The sequence below is a fragment of the Pithys albifrons genome, chromosome 9 (assembly GCF_047495875.1).
Source record: "Pithys albifrons albifrons isolate INPA30051 chromosome 9, PitAlb_v1, whole genome shotgun sequence".
NCBI classification, from domain to species: Eukaryota; Metazoa; Chordata; class Aves; order Passeriformes; family Thamnophilidae; genus Pithys; species Pithys albifrons.
Genome location: NC_092466.1, coordinates 17,654,004 through 17,671,821, shown reverse-complemented (window position 1 = coordinate 17,671,821; position 17,818 = coordinate 17,654,004). Strand labels below are relative to the sequence as shown.

The following is a 17,818-nucleotide window of genomic DNA, read 5'->3' as shown; positions in this document are numbered from 1 at the left end:
GAAAAATGAGTTTATTTACACACTTACAATATACATAGCCATCTCTGAGCTTATTTGAAACAGCCTTTGCTAGAAGATGCCAGTATAGTTCTACCTGGGAAGTTATACCTGTAAAACTATCCTTGCAGAGATCTGGGGCTGCATAAATATTGTATAAGGATTTTTCTCTAATGAAGTTTTATTGTCAAAAGAACTATAGGAAGACAATTTTATCATTATGGATATTGTATCACATATTCTCACATACTCATGATCTGAATATACGTATGTGCACATATGTATGTATGAAACCAAGTCTAAGTGGAAATCAGTGATGAGAGTTATGCAGAAGCCTTGTGCACTTTCAGAGAGTGTTTCAGAGGAACTTTAGACCAGACTTTCAAGTTGGACTCCTAAAATCAAACCTGTAAATCTCTAAGACTTCTAAATGTTGCTGGTCTGATTATGAGAAATACAAGGCATTCAGCATCTTGAAAATCATGATAGTTTTATCCAGCAGATTGATTATGAAATTTTGGTGTCTAATTTAAATGCCTGTATTTACAAATTTTGACTCCAAGTTTTTTTGATTTGTACTAAAACATGAATTCTACCTTCAGAAAGGTACAATGAGAATTACTGTATAAACAAAGCTTTCTCGGATCATCACCCTCCTGTTTTGGGGCATTAACTCTGACAATTAATTCAAACTTCTATGCTTTCTTCAATGTCAATCAGCTCAATTGTATCTGTCCATGGTATTTGACTAAGTTCAAGGCAGCATCCTAGACCACCTGACAACAGTTGGTTGGACAGTAGTAACTTGCAACCAATAGGCCAGCCTTAGAACCAGGGATATACAAAGCCTCATGGTCTTAGAGCCATTTGATCCAAGCAAATCCTATGATCAAACTTGACTCAGCAGGACATACAAAATATGACTTCTTATATACCTTTCATTCTTACCTAAATCTTGTGTTAATAAATGCAGAGGATCAAGAGCTGGACCACATGTGCTAATAGACATACTAATAAGGAGATCTACCTACAGAAGACCAGATGAAAATCAGGTAAAGTATTACAGTAAACAGATGTTTTGCTCTAGAGAAAAACTGGTATTAGTGACTTGCTTATAGTGCTTCCTTGATTATATAAGTTGGAAATTTGAAAAGTACAAAACTTTAAACTGCAGAATGTTCAGCAGCAACAGCATTATTACCTTTCAAAAAAACCAGCGTGGTTTCAAATTTCCAGTTAATATCTTGTCAGTGCTTAATCAATTTTATGGACCTTTCTTCTTGAAAAAAAAAATTACAATGAGGCAAGTAATAATAGGGTTTTCCATGTTACATAATAATGATGCATCTATTCTAGACAAACATACCCCAAACTATTTATTATCCCACAATGGTAGTCTTGACAAGCCATGAAGTTTTTTCCCAGTCTTAAGAGGTCTTGAAGACTTTAATATCTTAACATTTGTGCTAAAAACATGGCAAGGATTTTTTAAAAATAAAAATCTGGAAACCTTGACCTTTCTTTACTATCCTGCAGGCATGCTGTGCCATCCAGCCCCTGCTCACCCAGCAGCTGCAGGTGCTCCGGGTCCCTGTTACAGCAGTGGGATTCCCTCCCATGCAGCTGGAGCTGACACAGGCACAAAAAGGAGCTCTGTGATGTGACTCGGGACAAGCCAAAGAGATAAGGTATGTTAATAGGAGGAACAGTATCTTCCTTTCCTTTAAATCTGGACATTAAATGGTGGATGTGGATGGAGGGCATGCATGGAAGGCCCTGCAATAACTCTGCCCAGGTCAGCAAGGTTTCAGTAAACCACACTGTTAGTGGTGCTGGACCCGGGGCTTCAATGCCCTCATGCCACTCACAGCCACAAAACAAGTCAATGCCTGACCAAAGGACTATAGTGAAGGCAGCAGCAGCTAAAAATCTGAAATGGAAAGGTATCTACACTGCAGATCATAGCACAGAGGTAAGAGAGGCAATGAAAAAAGGTGATATGGACATGGCTGGGGCAGAGGCATAAATTAGACTACAGAATGATGACGGGGCTTTTCATTTTAATGTCTTTTAAAAAAAATCACTATTAATGTCAACTTTTCTTCCGTTCTCCCAAAATGAAAACAACTTATGGTCTAGGTTGCCTTTATGGGGGACAACATAGTAATTATCAACAAAACACAAAGCAAATAATCTCATCTCAGTCAAAAACTACATTTGATGCAGTCAAGTGGTGGAATCAGTCATGGGGTTCCAAGCTGTGGAGCACATACTACTAATGATGCACAAATGTCACCTAAGCAACAAAACCCTCTTCTCGCATGTGCATGTTAAGTACTGCGGCTACCATGATAATGGCAATAGATGAGCAAAATAAATTTGGAAGCTCTGCTTCTCCTCCCTGGGAGAAAGGTTAAAGTCTTTACATCTCTGGAAAGCACAGAGACTCAAGGTATCAGGAGTAACACTGAATTTTCTGATAGGCCTTATCTATGAAACTTTGCTATTCTAAGCTTTCCAAAATTAAGCTTCATTCTAATTCATTATTCAATTTCATTTGCTGATCAGGTAAGAATTTAAAACTGATTTTTATCCAGCTTGAGACTCAATAACTCTTCTTGCAGGTGTGAATTTTTTAAACTAACAATCATTTTTTAAAAAGCATGTTATTTTCATCAGATCCTTTCCATAGTAGAAAATATTGCCAAGGAAAAAACCAACTATAAAATATCATCTAATTAAAACCCCAAGAAACTAGTAAAATTGGTCAACTAACTGAGCCTCGCTACACACACTTGGCCTTGTCACACCAAACCTTGCCAGAGTGTCTCACTTCACAATGATTTACATGACTAATAATGTCTCTCCAAATTCAATTAATCTTCTTTATATTTTTACTTGAAAGTGCAACATTTGTATAAAATCATCATGACAGCACAACACTAGTTTACATATGTCTTAGTTCCACAGAAAACCAGCAAAACTGTTACTTCGGGTTAGGTTTGGAAATAAGATCTTGTTGGGTTTTGCTCTCTACATTTTTGAAGTCCCAAAACTCAAAGGACTCTTTGTCAACTATCTCTTTTATTTTCCTTCCAAGTTTTTCATAGAACACTGCCTCCTTTTCATTAGTTCTTTCAGTTAACTACCTTTCATATCTCATTAGCAAATTCTGCCCACTTACTGTTACATCAATTTCCACGTCTTTTACTTAATGAAAAAGGGTTTTTCAGTTTTTGTTCTCTCAGATCCACTGAGTCACAACCACATGGGTATGTCCTGTTGAATCTGCTTTCATCTTGCCTGCTGTTTTCCTTGTGGTTTTTTGCAGACTAGAGAAATTTAAATTCAGCAATGATCAGAGGAATATGGTCATTAATGCCTAATATAAATACTAATTAGCAAATACTTCTTTTTTTATTCTGATGAGTGCAGCAGAAAAAAGAAACTTACAAATATTCTACCCTCTATGACAGTTGGATGAAACAGACATTTAACTTCAGCCAAAAATACCAGCTCTTTTAGAAAGCCAACTGCAGTCTGAAAGTAATAGTACAACCATTTGCATATCAATCACCCAATGTAAAGTTTGAAGGCTGTTTACTAACCTTCACAGGAAAAAAAATCCACAAAAAGAACATGGAAAGAAAGAGGACAAAAAAAAGTTAAAAACAAAGCATAATAGCTACAAATGGTACAGATGCCACATGAGAATTTGTATGAGCTCAACAAAGATGGACTTAAAGCCATAGAAGCAGGAACACCCATTAAGACCACACAATTGCATGGAGAAAGAATTTCAGCCTTAACTATCAGACTCAGCTGAAGAATAGATTGTGAATACTATGGAAAAATACTACCTAGTAGTAGAGAACTAAAGGGAAATATATTGGGAATTCTTTTCTCTATATAAAAGATTGAAGGATAAAGGAAACTCCATAAAGACCAGCAACCCAGGGAATGGTAAGCAAGTTGAGGGTAAGTTCAGGGACAGCGCTAGAGGACAAGAAGAAACAGCTACTTGATAGGCTTGATGTAAAAAGAGCAAAACTAGTTAGGAGGTGTTATAAATGTTTTCAGGGGAGAGAAGAGAATGTTTCCCTCTTCCCATCACTGAATTTAATGAGAATCCCCATGGAGACTTCCAACGGCAGGAAGCCTAAAAAGTGAGAACAAATCTTGGAATCATCCACAAAAAGGGACCTGTGGGAAAGAAGCCTGGAAAAGCCACAGGGAAATGAAGAGAGTGCCAAGAGGCAGAGGTGAGTCTTTTCACGTAGCAACAGCTGGATCATATCCTGAGGTAAATGGTAATTAAGGCTGGCATTTGTAGAAGATAGAAGAAGCCTTAAAATGGTACGTGATAAGGCCTATAAATGGGAAAAATAATAATTTGTATGATTATAAAAATGAACATATCCTCTATCCAAAGCAATCCAAAAACCAGGGGGCAGGCAGAACAGGACAAATGGCCAGGTCTTTATGTAGATCCTCTATCAGATAAATCAAAATATGCTCATATTAACACAAAAACTTGGAACTGCTTGGAAAATTCCATCACACACCTCCAAATTCCCTGCACAAAGCTTCACCCTGGTGTTTCCGATCCTGGATTAATTTTTCTATATCAAGTGAATTCCCTGGGTAGCAAAAGCTTTATAACATATGAAACACCTAGGTACAGCAAACAATGGTTCATCTTTTGAGTTTCAGCATAACTTGTAATAGTGTCTAACACTTGTTTTACCCTTTCGTTATTTCATACAGGTAATTTTACTTCTGAAACAAATCATTGATGCCTTTATCTCCTTAGCAGCTGAACCACTAGGAGGAAAAACAGGAAACAGCTGGTCAAAACTGAAGTGTGATGAGAAATGTATTCAAAACTAAAAAAAAAAGTATGACTCAAAACTGATCACCATTTACAAAGGCTGAATTTGCAGTTTATACAAACTAATGGCAAAGAAACACTGGGAAAGATAAATTACATACACAATGATTCACAAATGCCTGCTAAAGATGAAAGAACTTTGTTGCTCAAAAGAAGCATTCAAATTATTCAAAAAGTCCATCCACAATTTATTGGTTAAAGGAAAACAAAGAAAAGAACAAAAAACCTTTATTTCTGGACTACCAGAAAATAAGAAAATTAACACACTGCTTTTTTAAATATGATCCAGGCTATACTTCAGGCTTGTTGATAAGCAATACCTGTTTTTTCTACAGCCTCCACCCTGTTGAGTGACTTGGTGTGAACAGACCAAAGCCTCCTTTATGCTGATGGCAAATCTCAATGAAATGTTCCTGTAGCAAAAGGTTTTGCACTCTTGTAGTTCTCCCTGGCTGTATTTTAAGTAAGGCCAGTTTGAAAAGGACACACAGATAAGCCAGAATACAAGTAATTTCCTAAAAGGGAAACATTCTGAATGCTCACAAAGTAACATTTTTTCCCTTTAAAATATACACATTTACATACAGAAGCCACCTGGTACAATCCCAAGACCAAACAGCAGACAGGAAGCCCAGTGCTACGGTTCCTGTGGCAACTGTAATGTGCTTATATAAAGTAAAAAAATCTTACTTATACACAGGGTCAGAACTATAATGGCCTCAAGCATGCTGCAGGATGCTCTAAGTCTGCAAAGTTACTCAAGATTAATTTAAAACAGAGAAGATTGAGGATAGTTTTCCCTCAGGAGTCTTTTTGTTGATCTGATTCACAATCACATTTAGAAGACTCTCCATGGCTCACACACATTCTTACATTTTTGCTGAAAGAGGAACTATTCAGAATTATCATTCAAACCTTGTACTCAGCCTAAAAGTATTTCAATGATGATTGGCTACATACATTTTTCTTAAAGACTTGGTTTTGCTTTGCTCTTATGCACATAACTCTAAAATTCCCTAATATTAACACTTAGAATTGTTGGGTAAGTTTGAGGTTTTGGGGTTTTTCCCCCCACTGGAAACTTGGCTATGTCCCTTCTGCAGACTACAATGCAGCTACTAAGCTCACTGAGATAAAAGAAAATCTGGCCACAGCATATGGTGAGTGTTTGGGAGAAGTTTATCTTCTCCAACCTCTGAGTGAGCTCACTAACAACTGACTGCCTCGAAGTCTAGAGAACAGATGAGGTCATCCCTTGTTTGTAAAACAGCTCGGACACAGAGTCCAACCTAGAAGCAGAGCTTCCAAGCAGTGTGGTATCAGGAACAGTAAATAACAGCACATGCAACTGAAAGGTACTGAGGGAAGTTTTACTTATCATGATAATGATCCCACTTGAGCTATATTACAATGCATTACACGTATTTTTATAGACAATATTTTTAGTTTAAAACTATAGTTTTAAAACCGCTTAATATAAGTTTGGCATATATCTGTATTTTAAAACGTTTGACATAAAATTACGGTTCCCGTGAAGCCAACAGCTCCATTCTGCACATGCTTCTTTTTCTCCATCCAAGTAATGTTATCCCAATAGGAGATTTTGAACAGCTTACAGCATGACCAGGATTTCACCCATTCTCTAATACTTGAAGGGAATTCCTGAACACTAAGAACTAACACTGATGTAACATGAAACTAGAACAGCTAATAATACATCCTTTGTTTTGCCCACAATTTACTTATGAAGGTTTGTATCTGTTGTGATTGCTTGAAAACAATTTTTACAGTGTCAGGAGAACAGCATAAAAATGACCAGTACAAAAGAATCACTTTTAATCACCTTAAAAGAAGCTCACATTATTTTACTCTGGATTTATAGTCCAAATAGTAGCAACACTCAACAGGCATTACAGTTACTGGAAAACATAAGGGAAAAAAAGCCCAACCTATTTTCACAAGAGTTAGTAAGACTATTCAGAGTCCTGCAACAAGTGCATGTGCTGATTTCAAGATAAACTTTTTCATTACTGTTGCTTGTTTCCATGCTATGACAGCAAACTTGTCTGTAGATTTCCATCTTTGAGTATTTGCTATACTAAGGAAATCTTATGTTTTTATGTATTGTAAGTGTTATAATTCTAGAGATGAAAAGACTCATTTGAACTTCATACAAGTGGGAAGACAGGAATTCTATGTGTAACTAAGAATGAGCACAAGTCAAACCAACATATTTTTCTCTCTCATACTCATTTAGGGGATTGATGAGTGCATCTCAAAAGTGAGTCTTCAATCTCAGATCAAAAATTATTTTATTTGGTTACAGTTGAAAATATTAGACAAATTGTTACTTTCACACTATTTGCAGGACAATATCAGTACTGGCTGATACATGTGTTTTGTAGGTAAATAATAGCTTCTAACTATATCATTTTCTAGTAAAATTATTAGAAGAATAAAAATATTAAAAAAATAAAAGAAGAAGAAGAAAATAGTTACAAATGCCAGAGCTAAATGTTTATGTTTCCAGCACTGCCCCACTTCCAGCATTCCTGCTGAGAGCTGTATGTTGTCCCACTGCCCTGAGTCATGCAGGTTCCAACTGCTGCACTGATGTAATTCGCTCTGGTTGGTGTGGGAGCACCTCGGAGCTCCCCTGTCACTCGATACTCCGGCTCATGTGTACTTGGACTGTATCTAATGGCTGTATTATGTTCAATTCCTATTCCTTTTCTCAGGCTGCCACCCATCTGTACTTTAAACAAAATTTTATGACCAGAGGGCTCCTAACTATACTATATCAAATAATTTTTGACAAACAGAGGAACCCAACAGCCCCATATCTCCTGGAGGATGCCTTAGACATTGTCCATAATTTTACAATAGAGATTTTTCCTCTAAGTCCTTCTTCAAATTTTATACCAGTAAGATATCTGCCTACCAATTACTATCAAGCCTAGCTTACTCCATTTCAGAAAATCTTCTCTTTAAAAGATCCTGAAAAATCATAGAAAAGTAAGATAAATCAAAATGTATATGAAATCTGATAAATTCAGATTTTAGTTATTCACTCACCTACAGAGTGATCTTTATATGGCACAGTTTTTACTCACTTATACCAGAGTAAACAATCCAAGTTTCCAACAGTTCATACAGGTAATGCAGATAACTTAGTTTCAACCAAGAAAGAATTTAGAAAAGTGTCCAATTCTAACACCCTGAAATGAACTCTTTAATGTGCTGCAGGGAGATTTTCTAAACCAGACCTTCATGCTCCTTTACAGCTAATGAACAGTCACTAGAAGGAAAGTCAGAAAATGTGGAAAAACTGAAGGCATAATATATTGCTCTTGCCAAGACTCCCACACTATTGGCTCTAAATACTTAAGTGTGCTCACAGCTAAAACTTATTGTTCATAATTTGGCCCAATATTGTTAAAGGTATAAGGCAACCACAAAATAATATGACGTACTAGGAGATTTAACTCCATCACACAATACGACAGTAAAACTGACTTCTTCTACAAACAAAGGGTAAATTTTCTATTTTTAAAGCTAGCCTTAAAAACTGGAGTAACTCAACCCAAAACAAATATAAGTATACAGCTTCATTTTGAAAAGTTCAATTTATTTTTACAGCACTCACTGAAGGGAAAACATAATTTCATGCCTATTTGGCTTCTCTCTTGCTTTCCTGATTTGTTTCCAAATAGTCAATTTTGCTCATGAACTTTTTCTTTAAACAAAGAAACACAGGGTCCAGGTGGAATAAAAAACCAACTTGCCCATACCTAACAACTACTTCAACATAAGAATATAAACCTTTATGTCTAAAAACACAGTAATACTAGTAATAGGCAAAATACTCATGCACAGTCAGATAAAAAAATTGTTAGAGGAACACGCCAACCACTTGCAGATTATTTGCTTTATGTCATTTTTTTCCTTTCAGCATGTTGGACTAGACATTTTACTTCAGAATGGAAAACCAAAAAATCTCAAGCCCCAAATCTGTCTGTAATCCACAATACAGAATCACAAACTAGGCTTTTTTTGTTAAATAAAAGTACAAGTACAGAATAAACTTTAGCACAAAGAGCAGTGTTACATTTTAGGTATTAATGAAAAACTCCAAGGGAAGAGACGAAAACTCCATTTAAAGGATTCCATCTTTTACAATATGTAGCAAGAAGCAAAAAACTGTAGGAAAAGCACATAATCCTAACAAAAGGATGGTATGATCAGACCTGAAATCCCTACAGAAACAATTAAAAAGAACCAAGAAGTGAAAGACGGTGAGAATTTGATTGTTTAGGCTGCTTTGTGGGTTGTGAATCTCACAGATTTTGGCAGAACAACTTCACTAATAAGATGCTTATGGCCAGGAGATTTCACGTGGACTCTCCACAAGCTTTGTGTCATCTGAGTGAAACACAGCACATAATCAAGGACTCTTATGCTGCTTATTGTTATTAGCAGAGAGGGGAAGTCAGATGCTTTCAAGTTTTTGTTTCACTTCTCAAGAATCAGCATAGGCCACTTCATTATATGAATTATGCTTTGAATACACTGACTAAGTACATCTTCCAAAATACTATGAGATACTAGTAATTCTGACAAAATACTGAAAATTAAAGGTTACAATTAACTCAATGCCTGAGAAACAAATGTTCTTCAGGACATGCAGCATTACTATCCCTTTCTTTGTTCATAAACATGTGTTAGCATTTGATGTAACATGTTTGTTACAAGAGTCTAAGCAGACTTTATTGCCATGACTGATAGTGAAATAATCCATCTCTATTTTCAGAAATGGCAAGAAAGCAGGTAGCAGTGACACACTGACTAGAGCTGCTGACACAGCTTAGCAGGGAGGGGGGCTGCAGGAGGAAACTGAGCTTTCCACAGGGTCACAATTAAAATTAATATTTATATTAATTACAAAATACTTATTTTAAGTCTGAATTTATTCAGACTTAAGAACCAGTTTCAAATGGAAGAATATTAAAAAATATGTATTAAACAAAAAATTACTTGTGTCTGGCTCTATTTCTTTAAAAATATTATCCAAGATGACTGGTTTTAGATATCACATTAATAAAACAGGATAGTAAAAACTTTTTATCTTCAAATTTTTTTCTTTCCTTAAGTTTTTGTGAACAGATACCACCAACTGACTCTAGCTCAACATTATAGAAATAAAGAAATCATAATACAGGACTCCTCACATTAGCTCTGCATAAACAAATATTCTTACATTACATTGATTTTATAAAGGAATCATAAAAACACCATTGATGCTACACAGAAAAAAAACCTAACAAAACACTGATGCTAAACAAATGTTAAACTACTATACCAAATCATTAAATTAAACAGCTGTGGGACAATTAGTGCTTTTTTAATTGTTGACTTATTAGTATTTGGCATTTCAGTAGTGCTTTAGCAACTGTGGAGAGTGACAGATGTCTTTCTTAGAGTGCTAACTTCTATCTGAGGGGAGTTAAGCAAGGCAGCAGAATTCTTGCTTCCTAAAGCTTGAACTACTGACACCAGGAATGTAATGACACAGCAAGGTTAGTACTGATGCCTACAAAATAAGCTTAACTAAAGAATTCAGCTGTTATGCATTGCAACCATGTTGTTGCAGCTGCCATCTGGACATCTTCAAGTCACTTACCTGGTTGAGAAAATCACCCACGATAGTCTAGTGAGCTGCCCAAATTTAATAACTAAGTCCTGGTTACTTCAGTCACATTACATTACAGCAGAAAACACCACCATACCAGGAACCAAAGAGGTGTAGTGCAACACTGTGAACCCAAGGTCTCACAGGCCCCAGAAACTCTGACTTGGGCAATTAGTCAGACTGCTAACACGGTGCAGCTGAGCAGAACCCAAGGAGTGGTTACACTGCCCAAGCAGAGCCAGCACTAAAGCTTGCACTCTCATCAGCTGTTTGTAGGGCAAATTCTTTGCACTTGCCACCTCTTCAATATGTACTAATGTGAGGGGCTTGCACTGTTCCAACACAGACAAGAATATGTTTCACAAACAGATACAACATTCATGTTACCCACGCCCATCAGATAAGGGTAAGTACTGCACTGTATATAGCAACAAAAACTACGAGCAAAATTAGAAAAAAAATTCAACATAAAACATCTTTTCTCTTCATACAACATATCCACAGCAGAGGAGGAGTCTACATCTGCATATAAAATTTCTACAAACAATAATAATATGCTACATGAAAAAATTTGTAACTTCATGTATTTTCTATATAGTGCAAAGCCTCGGTCCCATCTCCCTGTGTACAGAAAGAAAAAATCATTCAGCAAGACGACAGTTCAGTGCTTTCCTTTATTAGCACTAGAACTTTTATGTAAGGGATATGCACAAATGAGACCCACATTTTCCTACTTAAAACATAAAGGTCTCTATTGTTCCATGTTACACCAGTACCGCTATGAAAACTTAATTTCTCCAACTTTTTTCCCCTCTTGAAGAACAGAACTACTGTTCACTTAGCTGTTCCAAACAGAATGCATGCTCAAAGGGTGAGATAAGGGGAAAGGAAGAACAAATTACCACATTCATTTACTACTTTTTCCTTCTTCCTTTGATTATTAGCATGAAAGCTTCCTACAAATGCTCATAATTCATTTAATTACTTTAACCCAGTGCATATGTTCAACAGGTCCATATATTTGTCACATCCACTAAGTTAATTTCTATGTTTGTGTAAATCTATCTTTAATGCTCATAAGCCATCAACATATAGTATTATTACAGAAACAATATTTGACACTAAAATAAAAGAAAAACTGTTAAGAATACTGGATGCATGTTATATATAAAGAGACTAAATACAGAGGTTGATAAGAAGAAAAATAGTTTTAGTATCCATTTGGAAGAAGAAAGACTTAGAAACGTGGTTTTGAGCTTTTTCTGACCACGTGAAAACATTCTGTACATTGTGATTTTGCAAGGTGCTTCACAGTGTCTGTTTATACTTTGTTCATTTGTAGACAGAGCTTTTCCTTTTTAAATAATTATTCAGTGTTTACTCATTGCATTTATTTCTGAGTTTATACACATACACCTTAAAAAAAATCTTCAAATTAAAGCCCTCACACCACAAAACGCTGTATGTTCCATATTACACAGTGGTGGAAAGGAGTGAAACAGGCATGCATGATGAAAGCTAAGGAACTCATGTCAAATTGGAAATGTCCAATGAAGAAACCTAAACAAATCCTTCAGCAACCCCACCTACAAAACATTCTTCCTTCTGTCCCCTCAGAAAACTTAGACTGATAATACACACCATTTACCATGTTATGTAAATACCCAGAACCCTATTCCTCCTTTATGGGAGCATGACCATGCACCCTGCAGTGCATCTGCTGGACCAGCAAGTTTGTACTTCCACTGACTGGTATTGCACAATAATGAATAGCATCACAAGGCGTTGCAGCCTAATACAAAACCATGACATACACATGTTTATAGAACTCTTCAATCAACTGTTTAAATGGAAAAATACTAGTTTCTAGAAGGACAGGAGGATATTAGAGGAGGGAACATCTGCTATGGAGTCCCTGAACTACCAAGTCCCCCCTTTCGTTACCACTGACAAAATTTCATATAATCCATTTGACTGATTTTGCAGTAGGATTCAGTGATTTTAAAGGACTTTTCCAATCGAAATTAATCTATTGTTCTATATAAACAAGTGACTTTTCTTCTATTTCAATCCTAGTGAAAGCTGTTGAAAAGAGTTTGAGCACTAACTGCTAGAAATTTCTTCCGGCAGAAGAGGGTTACGTTTATTCAGGACCAGTTCATCAGCATAGCTCATCTGACCAGTCTCCTTTTCCTTGATTCTTTTCCCCTCCCTGGAGCTTTTTCACACATTTTAACAGAGAAAAATTACACCTCTTTTTTTCACTAAACTCAGTCAGTAATTACTGGTCAAAATCTTTTACAGACTACATTGTCAATTATTTAATTTCTACATCACAGAAAAACTTTTACTCCATAAGATATTAAGGATCTGCTATGTAATTTGTATAATAATAATTAATGCATTAATGATCTAATTCTAAACTTAGAATTCTTTGTATTATCTAAAATCAGGGCAATATTAGCACATTAATATGCATTACTCAACCACTACTTTTTTATTATTTGCAAACATAGAAGCAGTATAAATTCCCGCAACTTGGCAAAAATACGAGGCTTTCCTTTTTAGGGCAACAAAATTTTTCACTGTAATGTAACACTCTCACATATAATTTTATTATTATATGTATGGAACTATTATATAAGTAATGTATCTGCTAAATGTATATACACACATATATGCTACATATATTCATAACTGTAGATCTATAATATATATCTATTTTATATATATGCAAAAGTATAAATGTACATTATGTACATTTTCTATTTAAAATATAAATATTTATACCATGTTTCTGCCTTTTAGATACAATGTTTCTATCTTTTCTATCTGTACATAAGCATGTTGATTTTTATATAGAAGAAATATTTAGCAAGATATAAACGTATACATACATCTGTTTATAAATATGTATCTACAAAAGCTTACCTCATACCATAGAGACTTCTCAAGGCAGGAATTAAACTTCCATTTTATTAAGGACTGAATTATAGTTAGCTGTTCTGTTGTAATCCTAGAAAGCTTCAAGCCACTGTTGTTTCTCCTTTGCTCAACATAATTCCAAGCAACAGTTCCTATGTGCCCTGAAGGTAAAGTCCTAACAATTGCTCTCGTTCCAGTATAAACTGATTTTTTAACCTCTTTATCATTTTTACAGAAGCGTCTTATTAATAGAGTAGAACGTTCCTTCTTGTTTCTAAAAAAATCCTCTTCCAACTCGTCTTCACAGTTATCATTACAGTCCTCAAAATGGCTCAGAAAGGGCTTTGAGGGCATTCTTCCAGTAAAGTTATTTCCACAGAAGTTGTGACCTGAGCATGACACTTTAACCTTTCGTGGTGCTCTTTCCAGACATAAATACTTATCCCTTAAAGCATCTTCATACAACTGTGGCCTATTTTCATTCTCACAATTATTTGCCAACTCCATTATGCTGCAAGTGCAGGCTGGGGAACCAGAGGTGTTGCCATCAGCGCTCACAGGCTGCAAGCAGTCATCCAAAATGAAGCTGTTGTGTAACCTGCACAAAGCCTTTGATAAATTCCTTTCTCCAGCACAATGTAAGTGAAAAAAGGCCACTTCGTCAGGATCACTGCTGTCATTATTATTTGCTGCTGTCTGGCTTCTTAATGAAGGTCCATTCATTTTCAACTGAATTTCAGCAAGCATGGCTCTTTCGAGTGAAACAGGAATTCCAGTTTCCAGGCATGCCTCTCCCTGTGCTGAAGGATCACAAGATCGATACAACTGGCTGCAGGGGATATCGCTCTTGTAGCTCTTTTGTACAATGTTACAGTTAATGTTAAGAAATTCCACTGAATCAGGGATAGAGCTGCTCCTCTCCCAGAAGTTTTCATTACTCTTGTCATTAGTCAGTTGTTCCTTCGTCAGAGAGAATATTTTGGGCACTGAGCCCTGGAGACTTTCTTCTTCAAGTCTGTGTAAGTATGACAAAGCATGTGTGGTTTGCCTTCCTGAACTGGCAGTATGTCTTTTTATAACACTGGTGTCCAAAGCATTTTCAGTATTTTCATCTGCAGCTGACTGAGCAGGTATCACTTTACCCCGTACCACAGAGAGGAAAACAGATGCTGCCATCTCCTCAGAGGTCATCTTGACAGAGTCTCCAGTTGCTTGATGTGTGCTCGGGATGGCAGGGGGGACGCTGCCTACCAATCCTCACACCATGATTTCAGTGTAATAAAAGATTTCAGTGCTAAATTATCAGGGAATACATGGTAAAATATATATCAACTGCTTGTTCTTTTTGAACTGGATTTTACATAAAAGCAATTTTTTTTACTATTGGGCTACTAGGCTTTGCCAACCCTGGATTAGTGGCATGAAGCACTAACATTTTTAAACCAATTCCTTATTGTGACAGAGCCATTCAGCCATTCTTTCCACAATTCATTCCTCTGCCATGTGTAGCGCACACACTGTTGTCTCTCTCTGTAGATGACCGAACATACACTCCATGTCAAAGATCCATCTCCCCATACGGCATCCAAAAGGTTGGTTTTCTGTAAAGAAAAGAAATATGCAGATATATTGAACATCATCCATGGCATAAAATCCAGCATCACAACTACAAAACAAAGACATTTCTTTTGTGTAAAAGGACAGACCACACAACAAAGTAAGTTAATTACACTGAGACCCAGAGATTTCCAAAATACACATTTAAATCAGTCTTAAAATCTCACTTAATAATTTTAGAAAAGGACAGTCATGTTTGACATATTTAAATAGCTGTCTTCACTTCACTATGGAAAGCCACATGACTGCAGAGAACTAGTATTATCAAAGATGTAACACCGAAATTGAACATACAAGATAAATACAAAGGGAAAAAAGAAAATGTCTTTTCCATATTTTTTTCTCAGCCAAGATAAGTTAAAACATTTTGAAAACAAAACCATTTTTAAATCTACACTGTCTTTTTCAATTATTATTTATACATTCAGAACTACAGCTCCAGTTGTTTTGGTGTTATGTGGGTTTTGCTTTCATTAAACTTGGTGTTGATACCATAAAATCATGAAGAAAACAGTATTTTCACCACAAGTTTACAACTGATAAAGCATGAAGACAGATTAGGGTAAAAGACTGAAATATTAGAAACAATCTTTTTGACCCCTTTACTTGTCTGCTTTAAGACAAAAAGTTAGCCTGCCCTCCTACATTGCCATTAATTCTCAGCGTCTTTCCTCCAAACACCATGGTAGAAGTAAATCTTGGAATCAGAAAACATGAGGTTACAGAGAGCTCAACTGAAAAATCAGAAAAGAAACACATACAGATAAATCATGTTGATTAAAAAAAATACTCTTATAACTTCAATTTATCATATTTACCAACTGAAAAAACTAAAGTGTGTTATTAAAAATATGAAAAATGCAGAAAGTTATATCAAGACCTAAATTTACTAGAACAGTCTAAATTCAACAGAAACAAGCAAAAAACCCCAAACCCAACTTTGAAACTTCAGCAGCAAAAAATATCACAAAATTGAGACAAATGAGGAAATCACTGGTTCAGCTAAACACAATAATTAAATAATCTATAGTTGATAAAATACCTAGTAATAATGGGAGGGATAAAAATCAGGAAAGCTCAATAAAGAAAGTAAGTGTAAAATCTATTTTGATACACTTCTTGAGTAACTATGATTAACTATTTTATTTTAATCCATTTTAGAGTGTCAGCTTTCATATTTCTTTATTACTAACCTGCATCCCAAGTCTGGCACAAAACAAAAGGTAAAACACAGTCATTAGGTAACAGGATATTTGATATGCTATTTTCTCACACGATTAAATGCAAAAGTGTAACTAAATTTATCAGTTTACAGGAGTAGGGAAGGGGTCACAAAAAACCAAATTTATGAAGTTACATTTAGTAACAGTCCTCCTTCCTTCTACATCATTTTCCCATCTCTCTCTTATGCCAATGTGCTGCCACACATGTCCTCCACAAACAGCTTCTCTCAGACCTTTTTCTTTTCTCCAGAAATTGTCTCAAATCTGCCCCAGCAGTGGTTCTCTTGGTCACCTCTCTCCTCAACTCCTGAGGCTATATGCCTGCCCATTTCTATCTGTGCCTGTCTGAAATCCAACTCACCAAGAATAATGTCAGCTTAAGAAGCTCCCAGTGCATGTCCAGCTGTTCCCATCCTGTTGTGACCACTGCAATGTGATAGGGAACTGATCCATCTCAAGAATCTTTTACTCAAGTTACTTCACAGATAGAACACTTTCCCAATCCAGTTCACAGTACGGTTGTACCAAAACGTGCTAAAACAGCACAACGGAGAAAATGAGCAGCATCAAGGGAGGAAAATGCTACTTAAGGTTGTTTACACATTTCTGCAATTTGCAAATGTAATTTGATGTTTCAGCTATGCCAGTCTAGCAGGTAGCTGCCACCAAAGCCAGCAGACTCACTCCTCCCCTCATCCTTCACCTTTTGTTCCCATTTCCCCCATCTCACTCATCTAGAGATCATGAGTCCACAGAGTTAATTCAGCTGGCTGATTTGTCACAAAACTGTTCTTTTCATCCAAATGAACTGACTCACCTTGTGGTCATATGATCACTATATTCCATGAAAAGAAAATACTAGGAATGTCTGGTAGGGCCACATCTCAGAAGCTTCAGCTCAGACCATGTTTGCTACAATGCCTAAATGCACGCTGAACTTCTTTCTTAGTCTGTTATGTCGAGTGTACAAGTATGTACAACCTGATGAAATAGCAAGTAAAACCCATGATGGTAGAGCTTCTGATCTATGGACAAGTGCAAAAATATCTGAGGCTGCAGCTCAGCTGAACAGATGACAAGGGTTTCAAGTGTCTCACATTATACTCTTCTCAGTCTGCTTTCCACTGCAATCAACAGACTTCAATTCACTGTGCCCAGTAAATTCCTGAAACTAATGGAATTCATTAGGCATGTTATGAAGTGCATTAACACAGTCTTATAAATGCTATCAAGTGAAAAACTCACAAGCTCAACCAATAAAACTGTATTTTGCATCTTACAGTACAATAACAGAATTGTCACTCCCTGTGGCTTCCCTTATTTGCCTGTCTGCATATGGGTGGCCAAAGCCTAGATCTTCATGTAAAATCCCCATACAAACATATACATGCATTTGTATACAAAAACAATGCTGAAATTATTCAAAATATATTCTTCCTGTTGTACATTCAACTCAAAACACACTAATTTACAGTT

General features: G+C 36.1%; 1 protein-coding gene across 2 annotated transcripts in view; it reads right to left on the bottom strand.

Annotated features, from left to right (window-relative positions):
• Nucleotides 1-17,818, bottom strand: part of PLCE1 (phospholipase C epsilon 1) — a 143,718-nt gene that overhangs the window by 110,210 nt on the left and 15,690 nt on the right. For both annotated transcript variants that reach the window (XM_071564382.1, XM_071564383.1), the window contains exon 2: nt 13,509-15,103. In XM_071564382.1, coding sequence (XP_071420483.1) covers nt 13,509-14,693 — 1,185 coding nt within the window. In that variant the 5' untranslated portion in view covers nt 14,694-15,103. The remainder of the gene's footprint in view (nt 1-13,508; nt 15,104-17,818) is intronic.